The 25,374-nt window shown below is 64.5% G+C and overlaps 8 protein-coding genes across 8 annotated transcripts in view; 2 read left to right on the top strand and 6 right to left on the bottom strand.

Annotated features, from left to right (window-relative positions):
• MNEG_0258 (hypothetical protein) overlaps positions 1-2,144 on the top strand; it is a gene marked incomplete at both ends in the record, with an annotated part of 5,275 nt that extends 3,131 nt beyond the window's left edge. The window contains 3 exons of the mRNA XM_014051260.1: positions 180-929; positions 1,249-1,683; positions 1,869-2,144. Coding sequence (XP_013906714.1) covers positions 180-929; positions 1,249-1,683; positions 1,869-2,144 — 1,461 coding nt within the window. The remainder of the gene's footprint in view (positions 1-179; positions 930-1,248; positions 1,684-1,868) is intronic.
• A 981-nt stretch (positions 2,145-3,125) lies between these two features.
• MNEG_0259 (hypothetical protein) lies at positions 3,126-5,186 on the bottom strand (the record flags this gene model as incomplete). Its single annotated transcript, XM_014051261.1, has 6 exons — positions 3,126-3,142; positions 3,456-3,557; positions 3,856-3,955; positions 4,282-4,403; positions 4,777-4,888; positions 5,001-5,186. The coding sequence occupies 6 exons, from the start codon at positions 5,184-5,186 to the stop codon at positions 3,126-3,128; spliced, it is 639 nt and encodes a 212-aa protein (XP_013906715.1).
• A 573-nt stretch (positions 5,187-5,759) lies between these two features.
• On the bottom strand, positions 5,760-8,154 carry MNEG_0260 (hypothetical protein; the record flags this gene model as incomplete). Its single annotated transcript, XM_014051262.1, has 4 exons — positions 5,760-6,207; positions 6,377-6,837; positions 7,090-7,165; positions 7,289-8,154. 4 exons carry the CDS (start codon positions 8,152-8,154, stop codon positions 5,760-5,762), a joined length of 1,851 nt encoding a protein of 616 aa, XP_013906716.1.
• Positions 8,155-12,614: 4,460 nt separating this feature from the next.
• Positions 12,615-14,038, bottom strand: MNEG_0261 (Oxidoreductase NAD-binding domain-containingprotein 1; the record flags this gene model as incomplete). Its single annotated transcript, XM_014051263.1, has 3 exons — positions 12,615-13,268; positions 13,596-13,793; positions 13,916-14,038. The coding sequence occupies 3 exons, from the start codon at positions 14,036-14,038 to the stop codon at positions 12,615-12,617; spliced, it is 975 nt and encodes a 324-aa protein (XP_013906717.1).
• Positions 14,039-14,526: 488 nt separating this feature from the next.
• On the top strand, positions 14,527-15,664 carry MNEG_0262 (Nuclear transport factor 2; the record flags this gene model as incomplete). The annotated part of the gene is made up of 4 exons (XM_014051264.1): positions 14,527-14,556; positions 14,808-15,041; positions 15,300-15,381; positions 15,639-15,664. The coding sequence occupies 4 exons, from the start codon at positions 14,527-14,529 to the stop codon at positions 15,662-15,664; spliced, it is 372 nt and encodes a 123-aa protein (XP_013906718.1).
• Positions 15,665-16,162: 498 nt separating this feature from the next.
• Positions 16,163-19,551, bottom strand: MNEG_0263 (putative TLD domain-containing protein; the record flags this gene model as incomplete). Its single annotated transcript, XM_014051265.1, has 8 exons — positions 16,163-16,252; positions 16,516-16,648; positions 16,906-17,033; positions 17,286-17,365; positions 17,612-18,180; positions 18,451-18,552; positions 18,711-19,069; positions 19,366-19,551. The coding sequence occupies 8 exons, from the start codon at positions 19,549-19,551 to the stop codon at positions 16,163-16,165; spliced, it is 1,647 nt and encodes a 548-aa protein (XP_013906719.1).
• Positions 19,552-20,473: 922 nt separating this feature from the next.
• On the bottom strand, positions 20,474-22,472 carry MNEG_0264 (SKP1-like protein 1A; the record flags this gene model as incomplete). Its single annotated transcript, XM_014051266.1, has 5 exons — positions 20,474-20,536; positions 20,733-20,773; positions 20,936-21,005; positions 21,731-21,930; positions 22,406-22,472. 5 exons carry the CDS (start codon positions 22,470-22,472, stop codon positions 20,474-20,476), a joined length of 441 nt encoding a protein of 146 aa, XP_013906720.1.
• A 967-nt stretch (positions 22,473-23,439) lies between these two features.
• On the bottom strand, positions 23,440-25,203 carry MNEG_0265 (protein arginine N-methyltransferase 5; the record flags this gene model as incomplete). The annotated part of the gene is made up of 5 exons (XM_014051267.1): positions 23,440-23,839; positions 24,054-24,122; positions 24,351-24,553; positions 24,794-24,933; positions 25,188-25,203. 5 exons carry the CDS (start codon positions 25,201-25,203, stop codon positions 23,440-23,442), a joined length of 828 nt encoding a protein of 275 aa, XP_013906721.1.
• Between the last annotated feature and the right edge of the window lie 171 nt (positions 25,204-25,374).

The following is a 25,374-nucleotide window of genomic DNA, read 5'->3' on the forward strand; positions in this document are numbered from 1 at the left end:
TGCTTGCGCAGGGGGGGGCTTTGGGGCGAAGGGGGGCCGAGGGAGGTCGGGGTTGCTTTACTGCAACCCGGCTGTACTGATGGCCGGCGATGCGTCGGCAACGCCGGCACAGCGTCGTCTCTCTGCACAGCCCCACCCAGCGCCAACCGCCCCGCCCCGCCAACGCATGTCATGTCCAGGTGGACACCGTCGTGTTCGACAAGACCGGCACGCTGACGCGCGGGCAGCCGCAGGTGGCGGGCGTCACCCTGCTGGCCCCGGGGTTCAGCGGCGGCGAGATGCTGCTGCTGGCGGCCGCCGTCGAGCGCCAGGCCACACACCCAGTGGCCAAGGCGCTCGTCGCGGCCGCGGCGGCGGGTAGTGCTGGGGACGCGTTGACAGCGGCGGACGTGGGCGATGCCGCAGGCGTGTTGAGCGGACAGCAGCAGCAGCAGCAGCAGCAGCAGCAGCAGCAGCAGCAGCAGCGGGTGTGCGGCAAGCGTCGCCGATTGTGGGGCCGAGACGACTGCGAGCAGTCAAACGGCGAGCAGCAGCACGGCGGCGGGAGCAGCAGCCGCTTCAGCGCCAGTGGCGGCGGTGACAGCAGCAGCAGCTGTGACGGCCGGGGCGGTGCGTCCCGTCTGCATGTGGAGGCGGGCTCCTTCCTGCAGGAGCCGGGCAGCGGGGCGGTCGCGGTGGTGGGCGGCCGCCGCGTGGCGGTCGGCACCTTGGAGTGGGTCGAGAGGCAGGGCGCGGTGCTCGCGGGCGGCGGCCCCGCTGGCGAGGGTCAGGGGCAGGGGCAGCAGCGAGCGGAGCTGGAGGAGCAGTGGCAGCAGGGGCAGCGGCAGCGGAGCGTGGTGGACGGGCAGGGCTGCGTGCTGGCGGGGCACACGCAGGTGTATGTGGGGGTGGATGGCGCCGTGGTGGGCCTGGTGGAGGTTGCTGACCAGGTGAGGGGGTGCAGCGCGCGCATGTGCGTGCGTGTGCACATGCATGTGTGCGTGTGTGTGTGTATGTGTGTGTGTGTGTGTTGTGTGATGCATTCCGACACAGATGCCTGACTCAGCTGGCGGGTTGAGCGACGGGCTGAGCCGTATAGCGGCCACCACCATGTGACCGCCAGATCGCTGCCCAGCCCCCCGGCCCCTGCTTAGACAGGACTCCAACTCCCTGCCTCTGCACCCCTCACCAAGCCTTTGCGCACACAACACGCGACCACGCACCCAGCCAACCATTCCCCAACCCACCGCGCCCACCGCGCCCCCGCAGGTACGCCCGGACGCCGCGAGCACCGTGGCGCAGCTGCGCGCCCAGGGCCTGCGCACCCTCATGCTCTCGGGGGACCGCCGGGAGGCGGCCCTGGCGGTGGCGGCCGCGGTGGGCATACCGGAGTCCGACGTGCACGCGGGCGTGAAGCCGGCCGGCAAGGCGGCGCTGGTGGAGAGCCTGCGGGCGTCGGGGCGCCGCGTGGCCATGGTGGGGGACGGCGTCAACGACACGGCCGCGCTGGCAGCCGCGGACGTCGGGGTGGCCATGGCGGGCGGCGTGGACGCGGCGAGCGACGTGGCGTCCATCGTGCTGATGGGGGACCAGCTGCACCAGGTGTGGTTCAGGGTGTTCCGCACCACCAGGCGGCGCCTGGGGGCCGGGCTGGTTGCGCAGGGCGGCGGGCGCTCGGTTGTGCCGACGCGGGCGGGCGCTCGGGTCGCCATCGCAGGCCCCTGTCGGCGCTCTGACCGGGGACCCTTGGATTGCAGCTCAGGCGGGGCCTCGTTCTTTGCTGCGGCGGATGACGTCAGGAGAGTGCCTTGCTCCCTCCTTGCTCCCGACCGCCACCCATGCCCCCAACACTTTGACGACGCATTAATGGGCCGCTATCACGCGCACAGGTGGCTGATGCTGTGCACCTGGCGCGCCGCACGATGACCAAGATCAAGCAGAACCTCGGATGGGCCTTTGCCTATAACCTCGTGGGCATACCCCTGGCGGCCGGCGCGCTGCTGCCGGGCGCGGGGGTGGCGCTGACGCCGAGCGTGGCGGGCGCGCTCATGGGGCTCAGCAGCCTGGCCGTCATGGGCAACTCGCTCACGCTGCAGTGGGACGCGGGCGCGCGGCACGCACCCGTGGCGGCGGCGGCGGCCGGGCCGGGCAGCGGCGCTCTGTGACGGGGGGCTGCACGCGGCCGCTGCATACGGCTTGTCGTGTTGTGCTCTGCAGCGGGCCTGTTGAGGCACCTCAGGGCGTGCTCTTGCACACTCGCACACTGGCAACAGTTGCACTGTGGGGCGTTCATAGCTTCCTGTCACCAGTCTTTTCTTGTGCCCAAACCGTTGATTTTTGACCGCCCGAACTGCAGGAGAGGTCTGACCCCCCACCGAGCGGGCCACAACCCAACCTCATTGCTGCTGCCCTGTGCGCCGCCTAGTGCACCTCGCAACCAACCCTTCAACCCATGCATCTGCGTTGAGATCCATTCTGACACGACGGAGCAGCAGCTCTTGGCCCTGCAGGCACGTGCCAGCGCTGTGTCTGTAACGCCATTTGAAGCGCCCGCCAGGCTGACGCGAGCCGTGTCCGGTGGCGGGTAAGGCTGGGCGCCCCTACTTGCCGGGTGTCGATCAAATAGACATGCGGGGCGGCTGGCAGTCCAGCAATTGCCACGCAGAACGAGGGCGCAGCAGGGAGCTCCAGCACTGCAGGCGTCTGGGCAACGCAAACAAGCTTCGCGCTCTTGTGTTGAAGACTGGGGGACGACGCCAGATTGCTTGAGTTCTGCTTTACACTAGGCTGAGGAAAATAGACTAGACATATAATTGTGAGGAATAGCACAGCAGAGCAGCCCTGGCGCGAGCAGCCGCCGGCCGACAGGGGCGCCCGCCCTGCACGCGGCCCGCTGGGGCCGCTGACAGTGAGGGACGGCTGGGGACGGCCGGCTGCAGCAAGCCCCCACGGCTGATGGCGGGGCCGCGCTGTGCTGCACCACCAAAGTCCGCCGCCGGGCATAAGGCCGGGGCTGACGCCGCTGCTGATGCCGCCGCTGCTCGTGCAGCTGTCGCTGCTCCTGCTGCTGCTGCTCCTGCTGCTGCTGCTCCTGCTGCTGCGGCTCGTGCTGCTGCTGCGTGGTCCCACTCTTACTATGGATGGGATCACAACAACTTCTTGCCTGCAGCGCGGCGGCCCGCACAACGGGGGTGTGAGGGGCGAGCACACCGAGTGCCAGGAAAGCCTTGGTCAACCCAGTAAGGCCCTGCTCTACCTTGCAACCACTGCAAGCAGCACCTCCTTGGCTGCAAGGGGCAGCAGGCTGTGGCTGCGTGCGTGCATCCCCTGTTTGCAACACCACCGCGACCACCCCGCCACGACAACACATGATTTGCAACACACACACGCATGCACACACACACATATGCGCGCGCGCATGAGAGCGAGCCCACAACGCGAGGGATGTATAATATATCGCTTGACCCCCCCCTCACGTTGGAAGAACTTCTTGAGGTACCACAGCTGGACCACGCTGCAGGCGATGCACACAAACAGGCTGAAGATGCTGAACCACGCGACACGCGTGTTGGTCTCCTCTGAGGGCAGGCGGGGGGCAGATGCAGCGGTCGAGTGATGGGGCTGCGTCGGACGCGGCGAGAGGCCTTTGATGATCGGCTGTATGCTGAGCCCGGCCGCGTGCCGCTGGGCCGGGGCCGGCAGGAGGCGCCCAGGGTCCAAAAATGAGCGCAGTCACATCGTCAGGTGCGCGCTGCCTTTCCATTGTCTGTCACAAATACATGTTGAGACCAGAACCCCTCAACCCCGGCTGCCCAACTTGCAACTCAGTCCGGCTGGTGCTGCCGCAGCGCCCCTTGGCCTGATTCCCGCCCTCACCCTCCGCCCCCCACCCCCCACCGTTGATGTCGCGCATCTCCTGCTCGCGCTGCTGCAGCTGCAGCATCTCCGCATAGATCTCGCGTATGGCGCCCTCAACCTGGGGCGGACATGAGCGATATGTGCACGTGTAGGGGGGGTGGAGTGCGCGGTGCGATGGGGGTGGGCAAGCACCTGCAAGTGGGGGCCAGCAGCCCCGTGCTGACTCGCACCGGTCCCTCTCACCTGGCATCTGCAGCACCCTGGCGCAGTCCATGCACACGCGCCCATCATCCCCCTGTTCCCCTTGTGACTGATGCTTGCCCTCATCTCAAGGTTACCGCGCCGCACCATGCACGCCGGGGCTGCCCAGACCACACCCCTGCACGCCTGCCCTGGCCCCCACTCCCCGCCCCGCCCCTGTGATCACGGCCCACGCCCCCTGACCTTCCTCATCTCCACGCTCAGCTGGTCCAGGTGCTCCTTCTTGGCTATGGTGTCCCAGTCCGTGGCGGCCACACCCGTGCGCCAGTCCAGGTTTATTTTTGTGGTCTGTGCGGTGGCGTGGTCTGCGACAACGGGAAGGCGCAGCGACGCGAGAGAGAGGTGCACGTGTTCAGCAGCGGAAGCGCCGAAGTGCAGCTGCATCGTCGTTGCGGCGAGGGCTGATGCTCACAGAGCGCTTGGTAGTCCTGTTCAGCCGTAGCTGCTGGCATGGCTGGCTCGCAGCGAATCTGCTGCCACTGACACGCTGCAGGGTCCTGACTCTGACTTTGCACTCCATTACTACAGTCGCGGATGTTCCTCTGGAGTCTGCATTCCCCAAATCTATGTTTCTGCAGCGTATGCGCCATACGGTGCATCTCCATACAAGCATGGCACGCTGGCAGCAGCGGCATGGGGCCTTGCTGTCCCTGCTCTGCGCCATTTGGGGCCCCGCACCTGGCGCCGTAAAGCAGGCCTTGTACTCCCCTGCCGACTTGCTGGTGAACGCGAACTGCCCCTTGACCTGTGCCTTGGCTGTGTGGATTACCGCATGCATCTGGTCCGTGACCTGAGAGGGGCATCGGGCCAGCAGCAGTGCAGCGTTCAGCAGCTCGCAGCACGCAAAATGCACCGCTGCCCTGTACGAGCGATCGTTACCGCCGGCAATGGCATTGCCTTACCAGAACGTCCACAGCCACGGCAACAGAGGGGTTATCCTTGTTGTAGGCCTTGTAGTCCCCCACCACGATCACGTTCGCGTTGATCTCCTCATAGACGCACTTAGTCTGCACGCCCATTTCAAAATCCAGAGCATTTGCTGCTGCTGATAAGAGGCATAGCCCCACCACCGCTGCCAGCACCCGCATAGCCGCTGTCCCGAGTCTCCCAGATCGACTGCTGTTTACTAGTTCACGGCGGTACGTGTTTGAAGATTGTTTATGGATTACAGAATGAAAGTTGCAAGGTCGAACGGTCAGTCTCGGCGTGATGTGCACGTCAGATGCGTTGCGTGACCGCCGCCTGTGAGCCTGGGTGTGTCAACGTCAACACGACGGTTTCGTTGCTCGTCCCTGCTGATGCTGCTAGATAGGCAAACCTTCAATTAAAGCAAATGTCTCTTACAAAGCAGAATGAATCTCTGTGGTTGCTTCAGTCGTCAGTAGCAGCAAACGTCATGCGTCCTGCCCAGCGTGGGTGGCACACAGAGCCCACGAATGAATACCGGTCCCCAAACGCGGTGCCTGCATGCTCGCGGGTGCCCCTGAGCAATGACTTGAACCAAGACCTTCTTGATACCTGTCATCACTCACATTCCAAAATCGTGTGCCCACTCACATAATCACCTTCTTTCGGAGCCACTCCCAAAAGTTGCAAACAATCCGGCCCCGTTGTGCAAGCGGGGGCCCCTGCACGCCCACGGCATCCCGCGAGCGCTGTTTCTACACCTGGCCCACGTGCCGCAGCTTCTGCCACCAGGCGCGGCGCGCGCCCGGCCGCCCCGCCGGCACTGCATCGCCCTCGACCTCCAGGCGCCACCTCTGCGCAGCGAAGCGGGGGCGCGCGTCTGCCAGGCTGCGCGCCAGGTAGCCGCACAGAGGGCCATGGCTGGACAGGCCTGGCAGAGGGCCGCCGCCGCCACCACATTCGGCCTCCAGCGTGGCCGACTCCGCGCGGCACCGCTCGCCGCAGTAGCGGACGCCGCAGCCACGCGGGCAAACGAGGTACGCCGCGGCGGTCCGGCCGCAGCGGTCGCAGCCGCAGGCGTCCTGCTGAGGCGTGTGACGGTTTGGGCGATTCAGAAGCTGCGAGAGGAAGCCCTGACGCTGCAGCCGGTCAAAGTCCGACGAGCTGAACGCCTGGCGCGTTGCAAACACGGCGGCGTCCAGCCTAAGGGTAACAGGGGAGGGTGATTGGGGGGGAGCCAGCTAGTGATGCGGGCAGCTGCCTTCGCCTGTGAGGGGACCGTTTCCAGCTGCAGAGTTTGGTTGGCAGGATAGTTTCTAGGCGACATACAGTGCCCTCACAACCACGCAACTCCGAGATTTCCCTTACCGACCTGACGTCAGGGTCGTCATAGACTCGCCGCGCCGCCGCCGCCGCCGCCGCCCGCCGCGCCACCTTGTCTGCGCCTGCGCCCCGCAGACGCTCTGCCAGCTCATTGCCGGCCTCTGCCCTGCGCAGCGCTGCGACAGCCTCCGCATTGCCGTCCTCCGCACTGCTGCTGAAGCTTCCTGCTTTGTCCCACATGCCCAGCACGCGCATGTGGTACCAAACCGGCCACATGGGCAGGTGCCCCTCCCCATCATCCTCCGGCCACGGCGGCCGGCCGCCCTCCCGACCAGAGAGCGGCCACGCCTCGGGCCCCGCGCTGGCGTGCATGAGTGCCACGGCTGTGGCCGGTGCGGCCATGGCCGGCCACAGGGACACGGCCTGGGGGTCGGGCGCAGTGGATGACTCGTGCGGGCCCAGCGCCTCAAGCACGCGGCAGGCCAGGACCACTTGGGCAGGGGAGTGGGCCTGCAGAGCAGGGAGTACACAAGGGCAGGGTGGGGCGGTGACGGGTTGTGTTGGAGGGGGACTTCGTTTCACTTCAAAAGGGCGGTCGCGGCCGCCGGGCAGGGAAGAGTCAGGGGGCAAGCAACAAATTGGCCAACAGGCTCCTCATGGCAAACAGCAAGCAGGCGAGGCGGTAGTTTGCAGCGCGAACGCGGCTGCATTCATAGTCCGCGTCAACAACACGCCGCCACCGTGTGCACGGGTCACAAGCACCTTCTCAAATGCCTCGTCGAGGCCGCGCGCATAGGCGCGCTCCGCCTCCTTGGCGTGCAGCGGCCGGGGGCTGTACCTGTCAATGCCAGCCACAGCGACCAAGCGCGTGCACCCCCAGTCCATGTAATGATTGATCACCAGCCCAGCCGCCTGCCACAGGAGCAAGCTGCAGCTGTGGGGGCACATGCCGGCGTCTGACCTCAGCCGATCGCGTACGCGAGGCGCGACTCGCCCCAGCAGCGCCCACACAAGGCGCCGCCACAGGAAGGGGGATTCGAAGGGGACTGGCGCTGCATCGCCAAATGCTGAACCGTGCTGCTGCTGCTGCTGCTGCTGCTCGCCGGGGCCAGGCTCCTCTGCCTCAGCCGCACACCAGGGGCATCCTGGCGCGCAGCCCACAACGCCCGACCATAGCCCTGCTGAGGCCGTGCCGCCGCTGCCCCCCTCCGGTGGCGAATGGCAAGGTACCGCCAGCGACTCCGTGAGTGCGGGTCGCAGACGAGGGGCGACCGCCTCGCGCAGCGTCGCGCTCCAGCTGCATCCGGCGAAGTCCTGGAGGCAGCGCTCCCGCTTCCGGAGGGCACCCACGATGTCAGACAGGAAGCCGCCAGGGCCAAACACGGGCGCGAGTCCCGCCTCGCCCCCCAGACCACGAACCATCGACACGCCCCCTCCGGTCTCGCGAGTGTCGTTGGCGCGCGCCCTCAAGTCGCGCTGCAGTGCGAGGAGCTGGTGCGCCGCCTGCTCGTCCAGGACCATACGGTGCGTCCGCCACAAGGGCGATGCAGGGTCGCGCGCCATCACGAGCAGCAGGTCGCGCAGCCCGTAAGCCTGCACCTCTGCCCACAACTCGACGTGCGCCGCAAGCTGCTCCGCGCTCCCGCCGCCGCTGTCTCGCAGCCGCAGCGTCACCGCGTGTGCCTTGAGCTCGGCCAGGTCGCTCTGCAGCTGCCGAGCCTGACGCTCCCGGGTTTCCCACCACCAAATGCGCTCCGGTAGGCCAGCAAAAGGCACGCGAACGGGTATGCTGCTGCCGCAGGCGTTTGGTGGGACGCGCAGCCGCATGAGGCGGCCGCGGAATTCGCCGAGCGCCACGCCCGCAGGGGCGGCCAAGGTGCCCTGCTCCAGCGTATCATTGTGTGCCAGCCGCGGCCTGGAGGGTCCGGGGGCGACGGCACCTGGGCTGCAGCCAAGCACGTGGTCGGCCAGCGCCGCTACCCCGTTGGCTCGGGCCGCAAGGCTGGCACTGCCTGCCATGCGGTCAGCGGTTGCGCTGGAGGGAGCAAATGTGCCGGCAGCTGTGGCAGCAGAGGCCTTGCGCATGGTCGCCAGCCCGAGAGCCTTTGAAGGCAGGGGCAGGCGCCGCCAGTGCCGGTTGGGGTGAGGCGGAGGGGCACGAAACATAAGCGATCCTTTCAGGATTTCAGCAAAATTGAGTGGTGACATGCACATCTCTGGAAGAACTCACATAATGCAGGGTCACACGTGCATGCCTCAGCATGCATGCATGATGCTGATGCGCCTGTAATAGACGGCCAACGTGCCGCTGGAGCTTATCCTTGCCCCCGCCGGCCTGCAGACCACATGCCGCATGCCGCTCGCGGGTGAGAGACCTCTTCACTCAAGCACATTCCACCCACGTGCGCGGTACGCGCCACCCAAAACTCCCACACGCACCTTTTGCTGCAGCAGCTGGATGTTCCTCAACAAGCCCTCTTCCACTGGATCTCCCCGGCCCACACCTGCCGATAGTGGCCGTGGCCCTGCCTCGTCATTTGCTGCCCCATCATCCATCACTGGCCACACCTGGCTGCTCCTGCTGGCCAGTCTCTCAGCCAGCCCTGGGTGCGCCACGAGCTCTGAAACGATGCGTGCGGACAGACATTCGATCTGCCCCGCCAACTCCATCACGACCGCAGCCTCCCCAGCCGCCCGCGGCCATACATCCGCATCCTTGGCGTGCGCCAGTGCAGCTGCGCGGCCGCGCGCTGCAGCGGCCAGCAGCTGCTCGATTGCCGCTTGCGCCGCCTCCAGCTCCAATTCATGCGCGGTCGCAGCACATGTGCCCCCGCCCACGTCACCGCCGCTACCCCTGCACTGCAGAGCACTCTGCGCTCGCTGGCTGAGCAACCTGGACACGGCAGAGACAGAGTAAGCTCGGACGCAGCTGTCGCTGCTGCTTGCCGTGGCGCGGAGCAGCAGCCACGCCAGGCCCCATGGGTGCTGCCCCGGGAGCTCGTCATCGTCGACATTGTGGGCGGTGCTGGCGCCAGCGCTGCGGACGACGCTGCGAGCAAGCTCTGCCGCAACGTCCTGCGGCCGCGGCGCGAGCAGGAGCTCGGCAGCGCGCGAGAGGCCCAGCGTTGGCGGCTTTTTGCCGTGGTCCAGGCCTGTCGCAGCTTTGAATGCGGCGCTGGCGTGGCACTCGCTGTAGACCTGGCGGCGCGCGATGCACAGGAGGGCCTGGCGCACGTGCAGGCACAAGAGCGCGGGCGATTTATCAGGCGTCAAGGAGGCTGCGTGCAGCATGATAAGCGCAACTCAGTCAGATGCATGTTGCTTGGCGCGCGAGCTGCTCATGCAGAGGGACACAGCACGCAAGGCACGCCGCTGTAGCGCAGCCCAACTCAGCACTCACTCCCATTGCCTCCATGGGCTGCAACTATGGCCGTGCCGCTTATGTGATTATTCGACGTTGCTGTTGGCATGCATGCACTGCCTGATCCATACTCACATTCAGTGCGGACGCATGCTCCGGAGTGTTGGGGGGCGGCGGCTGTCTGCAGGTTGAAGGTGGGGGTCACAGCGCAAAGTGAGCGCCTGATGTCGATGGGGGTAGCCCATGCACATGCACACACCACCTCTGCATGCAACAGATGACCATGGCTCCTGATCCCTCAGAGGTTGCAGGCAGTTGCTCACCCGGGGCAGAGCAGGCCGACCGCAACGTCGGCTAGCACGCATGTTGCAAGGTGTGACAAAAGCCGCCCCAGCAGCCCAGGTATAGGGTGAGCCACAGCATCGCCGCTGTCCTGGTCGTCCACGTCTCTGCCGCAGCGCCTCTGCCGCCGCTGCTGCTGCTGCTGCTGCTGCTGCTGCTGCTGCTGCTGCTGCTGCTGCTGCTGCTCACTGCCTGGACACAGCCCTTGCGCCTGCCGGCGCTGCTCCGAAATGCTGCCGCCTCCGCCCCCGGCCCTCGCCATGATCCTATCCAGCAGCGGCTGCAGCCCGAGAGACACAAGCTGCTGCAATTCTGGCGGCGCAGCGGCACCGTCAGGGCGCAGGGCATGGAACCCACCCGTGCGGCCTGCATCACGATGGCACCCGGCTGGCTTGCTGAGGCGCGGGGCGCAACTGTCTCCGCGCAAAAGAAGCTCGTGCATGATCATTTTGAGCGCCGCCTCCTGCTGCTCGTCAAAGGCCCGGCCATCGTAGTCAGGGACATCGTCATCAAACGCCACAGATTTCGCGCGCCGCGGCATGCCACGCGGCGCGGAGGGTGGCATGGGGCTGCAGAACCACCAGGTGGGCGAGAGTGGGCCAGTGTGGAAGGGAGGACCTTGATGTCGGGAGGGCGGTGCAGACGGCGTGATGCGCGCTAGAGCCAGTAGCACGATCCGATGGTGGCGTCTTGACACACACGTTGAGGGCTGGCGCATCGTTTTGGGTCTTTTGTGACCTCTCTGCGGCGTCCGAGGCATCTGTGACTCCTGCTGGTGGGGCCCGCCCACCTACAGACGCCGGCAGCAATCCTTGGGCGCAGGCTGCGCCTCCAAACCGCAGCGCTGCGGCCACCACCAACGGCGCAGGTCAGGGCTGATTTATTCTATGGACTTGTATTCGCAGCTGCATAATCGATCGCGGCTGTATTTGAGAAATCGCGTCGTGAGGGACCCTGTAATTGGCGGGATTGGATCGAACAATGACAGTAGTATGTGTACTTCCAGATGTTTCTAACTAAGCTTGTCTTAGATACGCGTTGCTGCGTCTCTATGGACAGAACACGCCTGCATGATGCAAGAGCGCAGCATGCAAAGCACACCAAACCTGACTGTACGGCGAGTCACCAACCTTAGCAGTCGCCCAGATGGGCCTACCATGAGTGCCTTATTCCGTTAGAAAAACTACAACATGAATTCAATGATAAACTCTGTCATCAACCACAAAAACCTCACCATCACGGGTGTGGTGGAGGCAGGACAAGGACGCGGTCGGCTGCGAGCCCCAGCCCGCATCCCTCGAGCAGACAAAGCCTACAAAGCTAGGACTTGGAGTCCTAGTAGGACAGCTACACAAACCGCGCCAGGTCATGGTTGTTGATTCATGCAGCTTTGTTGGCAGGGCAGCATAAGTGTTGATGGCCGCTGATTACAATCAGGAGCCGCACAGGAGTGGGCCCCATCCCTCATCATCATCATACGGTAATCAGCTGCTGCTGCTTCGGCTGCTGCTGGACGTGGCCCGCGCACTGCAGCCACTGAAGCTGTGCGGCAGACGATGTGAGCGGTCGCCCCAAACGTGGCGCACAACCAACTCTACGCGCAACTTGCTACCTTGGCGCTGGGAAGTGTCAGTGTGCATCCACAATGGAGCTCTTGCGGTATCCGCAAACAGGGCGATGGCATGCTGTCAGGCACAATGACACGAGGCGCCAGGCGCGGCGGGTGCCCGAGCCAGCATTCCATGCTGAAATGTTACCAAAGTGGCTTGGCTACTGACATTGTGTGATGTGACCAAGATTGTGCGATGCCCAACAAATTCTGCTGCAGGGAAATCGCTGCGCTTGTGAGGCGGCACAGTGCCTGCGCAGCACGCCTTGCTGGAGTCAGGTAGCAGGCACCAAAGCCCCCCAGGCAGGCAAGGTATGCCTCGAGGGTGCAGCCGCAGCCATCGCAGCCGGCGGCATTGTGCAGGGATGTGTGGAGGCCCGGGTGGGCCAGAAAGCACTAATGGCCCTCGCGGCGCAGCGAGTCAAAAACTGCTGGGATGAAAGTCCGGCGTGTCGCAACCAGCCTGGTGGTGGGGGGGCTGGTGCAGTCCAGTACATGTGAGATTGCTAGGTGCACCTTGGCCCGACAAGGTCACTGCTGTCTGCGCTCCGCTCACAGTCGAGAGTGCTTGCTGCAGCGTTCGGCCGCAGCGCTCTACATCGCGCATGCCAAGTCATTGGCTCAGAGACAACCGACGTCGCAGTCACCGCCACAGCAATCCGCATGACTGATCGATTCTGCGCTCCTTGCAGGTCATTCGCCGCACCGCATGGGAGACAAGATGGCCTGCATGCCTATGCAAAGTGAGTCCGCATGCTCAAAAGGTCCCTGCTAGTATGCATTCAAGCAGCCTGTGTCACACCGTACAGTAGGTTACAGTCAAGCCTGGCGGGCTGGAATCAGTGATTACAAAAGCAAATACAAAACATCGTGCATGAGGTTTCCGCCTTGTTCAGGCAGCTCTGATAAAAATCCGAATCGAGCACCACCCGTTGGCATAGCTGCCACGGGCCGCGGCCAAAACGGTTGTGGCGGTCACCACCACCGCTCCATCACCACCTCCTCCACGCCCTCCTCATCTGCCTCCAGCTGCGCGACCACCTGGTCTGACAGCGCCGGCGGCCCGCACACATAACACACAACCTTGCCGCCGCTGCTGCCCCCTGCCAACGCTGCCTCCCTCAGCTCCCCCACTGCTGCCCGCAGGTCGCGCTCCGTCACCCGCCGCCGCATCAGCGATCGCACCCCCTTCTGCAGCAGAACAGGCGGGGGACCGCGGCTTGCCTCCTCCTCCTCCTCCTCCTCCTCGGCGGCGGAGCTTTCCACCCCTGAAACCTCTGCACCCATGCCGCCGCTGCCTCCGCTGCCCGGCGTCGCAGGTGGGGAGTAGTCGCTTGTATGCAGGCGTATCTGCAGCAGCCCGCCCGCCTCGTCCCGCAGGTCCAGCAGCCGTGGCAGCAGGGCGAACTCGTGTGCCGCGCGGGATGAATAGATGAGGACCGCCCGGGGCCCAAGGGGTGCCGCACCCTCGGGCCTCGTCAGCTGCTGCGCCCGCCAGTGCTGAGTCAGCTCCGCGAGCATTGAGACGAGCGGCGTGACGCCGATGCCGCCGGCGACAAACAGGGAGGGTCGGCCCGGCTGCAGGCTGGCAGGCGCCAGGGTGAACGTACCGCCCGCGCGCACGCTGACCTGTCGGGGCGGCGGGGCGGGCGGGCCGGGGCGGAGAGGGAAGGTGGGAATTCTAGTGGGTTGGGGTCCCAGATCGGTTGACGTCCCCCTTTGACAGGGACGTGGGCTGACATCGTGAATCGCGTGGGGCCCCAAGAGACAAAGTGACAGGGATGGTTTGGGATTGCAGTGGAACACCGCAAGAGCAACCCAAGACGGAAGCTGCGTGTTCCTATGATGTAGCTGCAGCCATTACTTTTGCATCAGTGTGGAGCGACAATGCGCGATGCTGCTGCCAGCCCGTGCGCCCGGCGCGCATCCATGTCGCCCTCCAGGCCCCTCACCCACCGGGGCCCCGGCGGCCGCCTTTGTGCAGATCCACTCCGCCACCGGGTGCTTTGTGGCCTTGACCCCCAGGTCAAACGTGCCGTCCCCTGCCAGCTGCGCGGGCGTGCTGACTATTGAGAAACCCCCGACCTGCTTCAGCCCGGGAACCCAGAAGTCGACCCACTGGCCGGCCTTGAAGCTGAACAGGGCTGGGTCGACCTGGGGGTGCGGGGCGCTCAAGTGTTGGGGTTGCAGCCAGCAAGGTTTCACAGGAGGGAGGGGCCCGTAACCGCACACGACAGCTCGCCGAGCAGGCACATGTCACGACCACTGCTGCGCACCCGTAGGCGCAGCCCTGTGACGGTGGGCGTCTCAGCCCATCTTGCGACAACGTGGGCCGCGACCTTGGGCCCCGGGGGTTGGGCGCCATCGCCGGGCGTCGCCCCTGCTGCGGTACGGTGCATCGTGCGGGAGCTGGCGGCAGGCCACCAACCCGCCACGAGCAGTCGGCGAGCGCTGATACGCATCTAAACGGAGGCGTTTCTCTTCCCTCGCTCGCCCCCGCTCGACGTGCGCTGTTCAGCGGCGCTGTCGCACCACGTTGCGCCGGGCCCCGGCGCGCGGATCTAGCAGTGCAGGCTGCTGATGATTTGATTTGAAGAGCTGCCTCCTGAAGTGATCAACCTAAAATATGTCTTGCTGCCTTGCACTTCTTGAGCCGAGTGACACGATGAACGACACTGGAGCGACCGCCGGATACCGTACGCTACCCGAAGATGGGTCTGTTTAATCACAAATTTGAATCGCTTTAAGCCTGAATTGCACCGTCGCGCCATAGAAGCTCGCGCCCTTGATCTCTAAGGGAAGTGATCTGCAGTGGCGGGCACGGACGCGACCGGACGGCCGCGTAACGTAGTGATTACAAAAGGGTGAAGCCCAACCGCAGGCCAGCATGTCGGCGGATCCGGAGCAAGTCGGGAAGGTGTGTGCGGGCATGGCCCTGCCGCATGAGGCCTCACTGGCGGCCCTGCTTGCCTGATGATGACGCCTGTGACTGCTGAGGGCGGCGTTGAATGCTTGAAGGGGTGCACCTTCCCGCTGTGTGGATCGGGGCAATCAAAAGGCGCCGCGGAGTTGACGTCGTGCAGTGCACCATGCGCTCCGTGCATCGATCGAATCCGCATTGGCGCAGAGCCGCAAACCACCCCCCTGCCTGCTTTCCGATCGCCCTAGGCTTTCCTGGAGTACTACTATGGCCTGTTTGGCAGCAACCGTGCCGCGCTGGCCAGCCTGTACCAGGACCAGTCCTTGTTCACGTTTGAGGGCGCCAAGTGCCAGGGCCCCGCGGCCATCGTGGCCAAGCTGACGTCACTGCCCTTCAACCAGGCCAAGGTTGCCACGATCTCCACGGACTTCCAGCCCAGCATCTCGGGGGGCATCATCGTGTTCGTCACCGGGCAAGTGCAGGTGGGTGTCGGGCGCACGGGCTCATGCAAGGCGTCACGGCGCACAGCTTGTACAGGCGTTGGGTTGGCGCAGCGGCATGAAGTTGAGCTGCATGCTTTGGGCCGTGTGCAGGCATGCAGCAGTGCGCAACGACGCGGTGAAGCAGCAGCCCGCGGGGGCTGCTCGAGCGCTGAGTCACCCTTGTGGCGCCGCGGCAGCAGGTGGCACTTCGCAGCCGACCCCGGGTGCTTCGCTATTTCTTATCACGCACGCTCACAGACGGAGGGGGAGTCCAATGCGCTCAAGTTCAGCCAGGTGTTCCACCTGATGCCTGTCGGCTCCAGCTTTGTCGTCACCAACGGTGCGCAGGCGGGGTCAGTTGAGACAGGGGCCGCCACGAGAGCCCGGCGATTGGCCCGGGCCCTGGAGCACTGGAGGGATCCCGCTTGTTCCAAACAGCGGAAGGCAGCGCGCCGGCCACCAGGCCAAGATGCCCTGGGTCTAGAGCAACTCGGGCGACAGTGCTGCCGGGCACCCCGTCCTTGGCCCCATCCCCGGCTGCACCCTAACCCCACATGTGCCGTTGCGGCGGCCCCTCTCCCTTCCCTCTGCCTGCAGATATGTTCCGGCTTAACTACGGCTGAGGGGGCGTATGGAAAGCGCTGGTGTCCTTATCGCATCGCGTTTGCACGGGCAGCGGCCGCCCCACGGCTCAATTAGCTAGCACACTCACTTTGGCAGCACCGTCGCCATGCCACTGGCAGGGCGGGGGATGGGGTGGGGTGTGGGCGGTCCTGCGCCCAGGACGCCCGGCAACATGTACGCCATCACGGCGTTGCGTGCTTTGCACCGCCACCAGCTGGCCAACGCCGCAGCTTTCCGGTGCAGGTCAGAAACACGTCGCTTCAACGCCAGTCACTTGCAAGAATGCGCAAATGCGCCACGCAATGAAATTGTAAATATGCTGTATGTCTTTTCCCGTTTCAAACAGTTTACGTTGTTGCACTGTGGACAGCTGGGGCTAGTTGGGCTCCACCAGCACAGGTAGCTGGCGGTGTCAAAACCGAGATAGAGAGCAGCCCGCTCCCGCCACGCCTGTGCCGCATCAGTGCAGACCCGTACTCAACAGCAACATAGCCCAGCTAGCCCTCCTCCAGCGGCTCGTCGGGGATGGCGCCACGGTAGTTCTTGGCGACACCCGCCAGCTCCAGCAGCCGCTGGTCCTCCTGGGACTACGGTGCGGGGGTATATGTGTGCGATGGGGTGAGGGCCCGGACGCCGGGGCTGGGCGGGGGCCGGGCGGAGGAGTGGAGTACAGGTGGGGGTGCAAGGTTGGATGCCAGGGAAAGCATTGGTGTCCATGCGCAATTAGGGTGCCCGCCTGGCTCTCACACGCCCAAGTCGTGAGACCTGCGACGCCACTGCCATCTTGGGTCGCTGCAACCACCAATCCTCACACCACGAGCCCACACAGCCCAGCAGCGCGCGCCCGCACCTGGTTGAGCACGCCGCGGCCCTTTGCGCCCGCCTTGCGCCGCCGCTCCTCCTCCTCGTCCTCCTCTGGCGGCTGCAGCAGCCAGGCCTCCACCGCATCCAGGTGGAAATTCTGCTCCACAGACAAGCTGGGGCTGGGGGTAAAACAGTAAACCAGAGTGCGGCAAGCAAGGTTCGTGGACGGCGGGGCTGCAAGGAGGGCTGACGAAGTGCACTGCAGCGCGTCATGTTAAAAGGAAGACTGTGCGATCACCACTTGTGTTGTGCTAACCAGCCCGCAAACATCCGCCCAAACAGAGGCGGTGATGTCTGGGGTAAGTTGCGCAACAAAACTTTATCACCACACCAACCACATGCCACCGTCAGCTTCGTGACCATCTTGCAAGCGCACCTGGCGTACGTGGCGTTTGGTCGGCTGTGGCCCGTGTCGAACGATGCATCGATCCACAGCCCGAAATTTCCCTGCTGCCCGCCAAAGCCGATGCCATTGGGCAGCTGCTCAAAGTGTGATCCACTCCACTAGGGGTGATTGAGGCGGGAATACGGAGAATGGTGGCGGCACGATGAGAGGGTTGTCTTGCCAAGCCTAGCCTCCTCTCGTGGTGCATACCAGTGGATGGCGGGGCGACAGTGCGCATGTGGTTGCCACCCCATGACTAAAACTGGAGTTTTGCTGGGAGGAGAACGGGGCCCTTTGAAGAGCAGTGCCTGGCGCACCGCTGTGAGTTCGCAGCATGGTGCTCGGCGGACGCAACCGTGCCCTGTGCGCACCTGCAGGTTGGCGTTGATGCCGGATGCGGGGTACACGCACGCAGCGGGCAGCAGGCTGACCAGCTTGTTGGCGTAGTCACCTTGGTCAATACGGGTTCAAATTGAGGGGGCGGGGTGGGCGTCGCATGCGGAGCAGGATCCCAAAGTATAGAGTATAGGGAGGGGCAGTATCTGTTACTGACAGCATGGCCGCATACGTGTTTGTAGAAGGGCTTGCATTTCTTGTCCAGCCACCCCTATGAACCGGGCCCCCAACTCAGCGCCGGTTTTGGACCCCGTCCTTGGACCCTCTTGCGTGCGGCGCCACCCTGGGAGGCCCCGCGCACCAAAGAATGTACCGCTCCTGCGCCAGGGCGCATGCGCGACCCCGCCAAACAGCGCGCCCCCGTGGTCCCTGACCAGCACCAGCGTCGGCGCCGCCTCCCCCAGCCTGGCCAGGAAGGTGTTGAATGACGCCCCGTGGCGGTCCGAGGAGAACAGCAGCCGCCACTCCTGCCGCAGCGCGGGCGCCAGGCCCGGCGCGAGCAGCCACACCCACTCCGGCTGCAGCAGGCCGTCGCGCGGCGGCGCGGGCTGCGGCGCGCCCGTGACCAGCGCAGGCAGGCCAAGCTTGAGGGGCGGCCCGCCCTGCGGCGCGGAAGCGGCAACATGGGCCGCGGACGGATGCGGCGAGGAGGGTGTATGTCCTGGCGCGACCACCGCAGCCGCGCCCGTCGCAGCTTCGCCAGGCCCCGTGTGCTGGTGGGGGTCGCTGCCAGGGGCGCCAATGTTTGCCAGCAGGCCGGTCAGCAGGGCCTTGGGTGCGGGCACCCTGGCCGACCACTTTTGGAAGCCCTCCAGGTCGAGACACCCAGGTGGTGCCGCTGACGAGGCGGACGCCGCCATCGCAAGCGCCCTGTCACGAGCGGTGGGACGGGTTGTGATCATGTGATGCCGCACGGTGGGCCGCGAGCGCGCTGCGCAGCATTGGACAGCTCTGCTAGTTGCTGGGTTGCTTTGCAGATCAATGACAGCTTCACACAAGACTTAGCCATAGCTCCGCTGCCATCAGCCCCACTGGATGACACGATGGATTTGCATACCAATGAACCCTGCTATAAGGTGGGGCTGTGCGCGAGGCGGTTTCGCGGTGGGGCCGTCGCAGCGGTGGGTCACGGGGCCTCACCCGGCCGCGATGGCCTGTGCGCTGGCAGCCGGGGCAGCCGCCGGTGTGCTGGGCGGCAGGGACAGCGCCAGCAGCGCCTCAATCACGGCAGCCAGGCGGTCCCTGGGACGCACCATGAAAAAGTAGGGGGATGGGTGCTGGCATATGATTGGGGTTGCCACTTGTAGCGACCAAACTCGCCCACCAGCAATGTCCCTGCTTACTGCTCTATGCGTCAGATTGCAGTGCTGGTCAAACTGCACCCACAAGGGTGGACGCACCTGCCCACGAAGCCGCTGCCGCCAGGGTCCAGCACCGCAAACGCAAACCCGGCAGCGGCCACGTCGTCCATCCTCTCGCACTGCGCCTTGGCGACCACAACGTCCTCCAGAGACACAACAGACGCGCGGCCCCTGCTCCCCCCGCCGCTGCCGATGCCCCCGCCGCGGCCCTCCAAGTCGGGACTGCCGCCGCTGTACCTTCCGCCGCCACCGCCGCCGGTCAGTGCCGCGGCCTCCTCCTGCGCGCCGCCCTCGCCGCCGCCGTCGGCATCATCGCGGCAGTCGTCGCTGCAGCGCTGCACGGCTGCAAAGAGGCCGTCGGCCAGCACGGGCGGGGCGCCCGCCAGGCCGCACCACTCCTGGGGGCGTGGGGCAGCGGGCGTAGGCGCACGGCTTACCGCAGCACCGCCCTTGGGACCAAGCAGAGCCGGTTGAGGCCCTTGGTCCACCCCCGTGCACCGCCCCGCACCATTGCTGCCGTGGCGAACGCGGGCATTACCAAAGCGGTGGTGTCCCACACGTGCGCAGCTGTCCCGCTGTCAAGTTGCTCCTGAGCGCTGAGTGACCCCGGGCCGACCCGCGACCATATCCGTGCACCAGTGCGCCTACTCTAATCATCCCACCCCTCCCTTTCCTCCCTTGCGGGGGGCCCCACCAGAAAGTGCTGCTGGTCCAGTCCATGAGAGTAGTTGTCCAGCACGCGCGCGTGGTACTGCTGCCTTACCGCCGCCAGCTCATCCGGCAGGAAGCAGGCCTCGGCCGCCAGGTACGCCTCGGAGTGGGTGGGCCCGCAGCCCAGCAGCCAGGCGAGGGCGCCGGCGCAGCGGCGGAGGGTCTCCATCTGGTGGTAAGTGCACAACGCCCGGCTGGCAGGGCCAGACTGTACACGTGTCTTGTGCAAACTGGCTGCTGGCCGGTCTATGTGTTGCGCTGGGGACCTTGGATGTGGAGAACTCAACTAGTTCAGGCCTCTGCATCAACATCTGCACCAGGCGTGCATGCTGACAGTGCTCGTGAAGCACTGTGGCATAAGGCGATGCGACACCCCCACTGGGTGCGAGCAGCACACGCTGCCGCTACGGTAGTGCTCCAGCGGGGCGCAAGGGCGCGACTTGTGCGGAATGCGAATTATATTTGTGACATCATCACAAAGAGAATGCAGTGGTACATAGAGCGCAGCGCCCGCTGAGCGAGATCGTTGCAGCTCGCGAACCCTCAAATCGAAGTGATTGATCGGTGGTAACCAGGGTGTGATCAACGACGCGCTGAGCTGCTGGCTTGGACCCAGTCTGACCCATCCACCACAGTGTCCGTTGCGTAGACGTTAATACCGGTGATGTCACTGCTGATTGTGAATGCCTTTGGACGAGCGTTCGGATGTATGCAAAGAGCGTTACTGTCAGATTTGCTACCACACTGCCAGCAAGAAAATAAAGTCATCACGCTGCACATCACCCGCAGGCAAGGCAAGGCGAGGGAAAAGCAAAGACGAGAGCTGACGAACACAAGCCAATGCGCGCACACCCCTTCACGTTGCAACACACGTGGTGACGTATGAAACACGGCCGCCCACGAGCCAGTCGGCATCAGGCCACCGGCGAGGCCAGGGGCTGCGCCTGGATTTGCGAATGTCGCGCGCGGGCACTCACACACAACTGCCCCGCACGCGCCCAGCAACAATGGACGGGACACTTGCAATCGCTGCTGCTGCTGCTGCTGCTGATTGTTGCGCTTGGGCGCAACAGATTGAAAGGCCTGCGAGCTTAGTCAAAAGCCCACTGGTTCTCTCGCCGCACCTCCTCCTCCTCCTCAGGCGTGAAGTCGTTCTGCGGCACCAATCAACACCGGTTTTTGTGAGGCGTGAGCGGGCCAGGATGCGTGCAAAGCAGCAGAAATCAGATGCTGAGCTGCACCCCGGGACAAAGGCTTCGCAGCACTGCACACTGCACTGCGTGTATGCTCTTGCGCGCTGCTGCGGAGTGGTGAGGTGGCCTCCCGGCGCCCCTCACAAACCCTCCACACCTTGATGTTGAACGTCTTGCGGATCTCCTCCGGGGTCTTGCCTGGAAGGTGGGGGTGACAAATACATGCTCACCGGACGCAAGACACCAGCCGCAAAAGCATTAGCAGAGCCAGTGCCAGCGGCCTCGCGTCCTGCCGGCCAGCAACGACATGCGATGAGCTACCCCCAGCCATGCCCCGCATCCTCCCGGACCCCCCCTTACCCTTGATCATGTTGGCCACGGTCTGGCAAGTGAGGTCAAGCAGGCCCTTGATGTTCAGGTAGTTGGCCGCCTGGGGGGGGGAGGGGTGAGGAAGGGGGGTGAGCCACGGGGCGAGGAGAGGTGGTGAAGGATAGGGAAGGGCGGACAAGGCATCAGACAGCTTGTGATCAAATTGCCAGGGAGAGGCAGGCCTTGTTGCCAGATCAGTAAACTCAAAAATCCGGGAGCACGATGTGCTGCAGCAGAAGTGTCTCGTTTTGTCGAAAGTGCACGCATGCAGACATGCACGTCAGTGTGAGTGTGTTTGGGGGGGGGGGAGGAACGCATGTGCACTTTTGTGCGTGCACACGTGTGCGTCCACACGTGTGCGTGCATGCATTTCAGTGCTTTGCGGTAGGCGAGACAACGCAACACCTGCCAGCATCGCCGTACTGCCTGCACATGCAGTGCCGATACTGCCTACTGTCGAGTTGCTGCAGGTCCAAGTGCATGTGCATCAACTCCACCGCTAGAGTTCGCAGGTGTGCCATCACACCGTGCATTGTGTAATCAGCCGCCAGCACCAAATGGTGCGGCCGCTGCTGCTGCTGCCGCTGCTACAGCTGCTGCTGCTGTTTTTCAGCATGTTGCCTTCGCTTATCCGGACACCCCTACACCTCGTGTTGTTGAGCCCGACTGGGCCTCAGGTGCTTGCCGACAAAAAGCACAAACCGCGTCAACCACCTGAGCTGACAAATAAAACATGCGCAAGCATGCGTGCACGCGCATGCACACGCGTGCGCGCAGCACGCCCACCAGGATGAGGTCGAACAGTGTTGCCTGGTCCACTTTGACAAACTCTGTGTCCCACTGCTTCACGTCGTCCTCGCTCTTGGCGGGCTTGTCGTCGGCGCCTTTCTTGGCCGCCTCCACGTGATAGCGGCTGTACTCGATCACCTTGGCCAGGATCTTGCCGTTGACGTTGGGCAGGGGGATGACCTCGTCCGTGCCGGTGTCTGGGGATGTGTGAGGGTGGGAGGCGGGCGTTGGTGTGAGCGAAAGCAAGCGGTGTGCAAAATTCAAGAAAGACTTGTGAATCAGCGCTTGAACGGATCGGAATCATGGCCGGGCTAGAAGTGGTGCAGGTGCGAATATATATTGATGAGTGTGCCGAGGAAGAAGGCGATCAAGGGAGGCGGGCTTCGGCATGGGCGGGCGGGGCGCAGCAGACGGGCGCCTGGCATGCTGGCTAGCACAATACCGTAAATGCCCTCGATATGTGCTGCTGAGATCAATAATGCAACACGCATGCAGGCCCGCCTGCGCCGACGACGCCACGCAGCATGTCGTCACCGGAAGCGCGGCGCCGCACGGCCGCCTGCGTGCGCTGCGCCGGCATCGATCGCACCGCCGCTGCGTTGTGCGCGGCCCGTAACCTCTAGCGATCAATAACTTATTTGGTCACTCGGCTGCCTCTAGCTAGAGTAAAACACTCGCCCTCAATCATGTTCTTGATCGTGACGCTTTCGTTCGCCACCTCCTCGTCCACTTCAAACATCTGAGCATCAGAGCTCGTGAGCTTGACCTGTAGTTGCGGTCGCGAGTGGCTTGAGGATTGCATGGCATCCCGCTCTTGAGAGCCCAGCGCGAGGGCTCGGAGGGCACAGGACGTGGACAGGCTGCTGATCGAAGTTTCATACCTTGCTCATGGCGACTGGAGCGCTACCGGGCGCAGGAGGCAAGCGTGGCAAGGCGTGATCTGAAAAGTCTTTCGCGCGGGAGCCACGAGAGAAGGTGTGCGAAGGAAGGCGCGGCTCTGACAATAGGCTTATAAGGCTAGAGCCCGTAACAAGGGCAAACCGGCTACCAGCTGCCTTGCAGTCTGCCTTCTTGGAAGCTGCCAGCCCCTCGGCAGAGCCTTGTTGCATGGACCCGTTACCAAAACAAAATCATAAACATTTACTTGACAAGCTACACAGACGCGCTGCTTGCTGCCCAGCCATCTGCTGCTCAGCGCTGGCGACATCCGAGGTAGGCCGGTGGCCAGCGATGTAATTGATTTTGCAGCCCAGGGCCCTCGGGAGGTGTGCGGTTACACATGTTTTGCATTGTATGGGGCGGCGCACTACTTGTCCATGCCACAACGCCCGAGGCGTTGGTCAACCAAGGTTAACCTGTTGAGAGGGGTGCATTTTGTCGGCATGCGTCGCTAACTCCCTGCCCAATAACATAGCTCCTAAACCTGCTGGCATCTGAGATTTGAGGTTGCTGCACGAGCACCACCATTTGAAATCACCAGTACACCTGTTTCGCCATATGTTGCCACGATCCAAGATTGAGGTGTACACTTGCCGGCTGCCCCGCGCCGCACAAACATGACACAACCATCTGGCCTGTTACAAGTTGGGCCGCCGGGCCGGACTGATAGCCCTCATGGCACAGCAATGTGGCGCGAGTGCTGACAGCAACAGGCTGCCGGGCCGCACGTCGAGACCCAGGCCAGGCCGTGGCGAGGCAGCAAAGCCTCACAGCCCCACCCAGTAGCTGCGTCCGGCTGCGTTGTGCACCGCCGTCGCGCGCGGGCCCGTCACCGCCCACTCGTACCAAACCTTGTGAGCCCCAACCACGCGCCACATGTGCGCCACCACCGGCTCGCCTGGCGCCAGCAGCAGCGGCTCGCGCAGGGGAAAGAATATCGGGAACCAGCTGAACATGTTGGGCGTGTGGGTGGGCGGGTGTGTGCTGAGGGTGACCCCTGGGTACAGCTCAGCCTCAAAGTAGCCACCAAAGCCGTGCAGCTCGCCGCTGCCGTCCTCAGGCCGCCGCGGGAAGGTGAGGGTCGCGGCGCGGCTGTTGTCGATGGGGACGGCGTGGTTGGGGTGCTCAAATGTGAACACGGGCTGAGGCGGGGACAGCTGGTGGTACCTGGGGGGTTGGGTTGGAGAGTAGGAACGGGGTGGCATGCAATATGCAGGTTGCTAAGTAACGCACAGGCGTAAATTGTTGGGGCGATAGAGCACACGTGCTGGGCCTTGCTCCAAACGACAGCTGCTGCTAGTGGCACCTGCACCCACGCTGCTGCTCTGACGCTGTGCATGTGTGACATGCAGTCTGCGTCCGCTGCGCTGCGCTGCCCGACCTGTGCAGCTTGACGACGTAGGGTGTCTCAAAGTGCTCCAGGTCCTTGTAGGCCCGGCACAGGTCAAAGCTGCGGCGGGGGCGGGGTATGCGGGTGTGCGAGCGCGCTCTTTGTTCGCAGGGAACGAACGCAGAATGTTAAAAGAGGATTGCGTGTGCACCACGGCGCGCCTGGCAAGGTGCATGGCGCACGGAAGGTTGGCTCAGTGCCGCAACCTGGCCCCTGCCTCGCGATGCCCTTGCGACGCAAGACCCCCGCCCCCCCCGCCCGCAGGTGGCGCGGCAGCCGGCGGCTCACAGCTTGGCCGTCGTGATGGGTGCGAGGAACGAGGTGTAGGCTCGCGGGATGCTGACACCCCCCGGGGCCAGGAAGCGCTGCGCGCCGTCCAGGCACTCTGGGCTGAGCTCGTTGTCCCCGAAGCTCCCCAGCAGCTCGCTGACAAGGATGTCAGCCTGGTGGGGGGCTGACCACGTGCGCATGTCGGCCTTCACGATGGTCACCTGCGAGCGGTGCGGGGTTGAGAGGTGTGGATGGGTGTCAGAGGGCGGTCGAAAGTGGGTGGGCAGAGCTGGGGCGGGTGCTCCGCACCCGATGTGAGGGGCACTGGTCTTGCAGGCAGGATGGACCCTGGAACCTCACCAGCAGCTACACTGCTGCCGCTCACTTGACCTGCACGCCCTAGCCTCCAGCAGTTCCCCGCCTTGCCCTGCCTGCAGCCCAACCCTCAACCCCGCTCGCACCGTGTCGGCCCAGCCCTCCGCCTCCACCATGGCCTGGATGTGGACAACAGCGGCCGGGTTCTTCTCGACAGCATACACGCGCAGCAGGCGCCCCGCCTGCGACGCCGCGCGGATCGACGCGCGCACCAGGGGACCGCGGCCTGCGCAACGTGGGTGGATGCGGAGCGGTGCGCGCAGCGGGTGTAAGTGACGTGCGTGGGGCCGAGCTGCAAAACGGATGCATGCCGCGCTCCACCTCTTGGGTGCGACAACGGCAATGAGACCAACAAGGGCGCACAGCATGCGGTGCGTGCAGCACACCAGGCCCGTATGACAGGGCTGCAGGAGGTCGGGACAAGCAGCCGCTCAACACGCCCTGGTGAGCGCAAGGCGTGTCCAGCGCCCCTCCCCTCACCTGCCCCGACCACCATGAGCGTGGTGACCTTGGTGGCGGCCTCCTCCTGCGGCACCCTGTCCAGCAGTGCGCGCCGCACCGCCTCCTGGTACACCGCGTACTTGGTCACGTCCTGGGGGGTGACGAGGGTGGGGTTGGGGTGGTGAGTGTGTGTGTGTGTGTGTGTCTGTGTGTGTGTGTGGGGAGG

The sequence above is a fragment of the Monoraphidium neglectum genome (genome assembly GCF_000611645.1).
Source record: "Monoraphidium neglectum strain SAG 48.87 unplaced genomic scaffold scaffold00018, whole genome shotgun sequence".
Classification (NCBI taxonomy): domain Eukaryota; kingdom Viridiplantae; phylum Chlorophyta; class Chlorophyceae; order Sphaeropleales; family Selenastraceae; genus Monoraphidium; species Monoraphidium neglectum.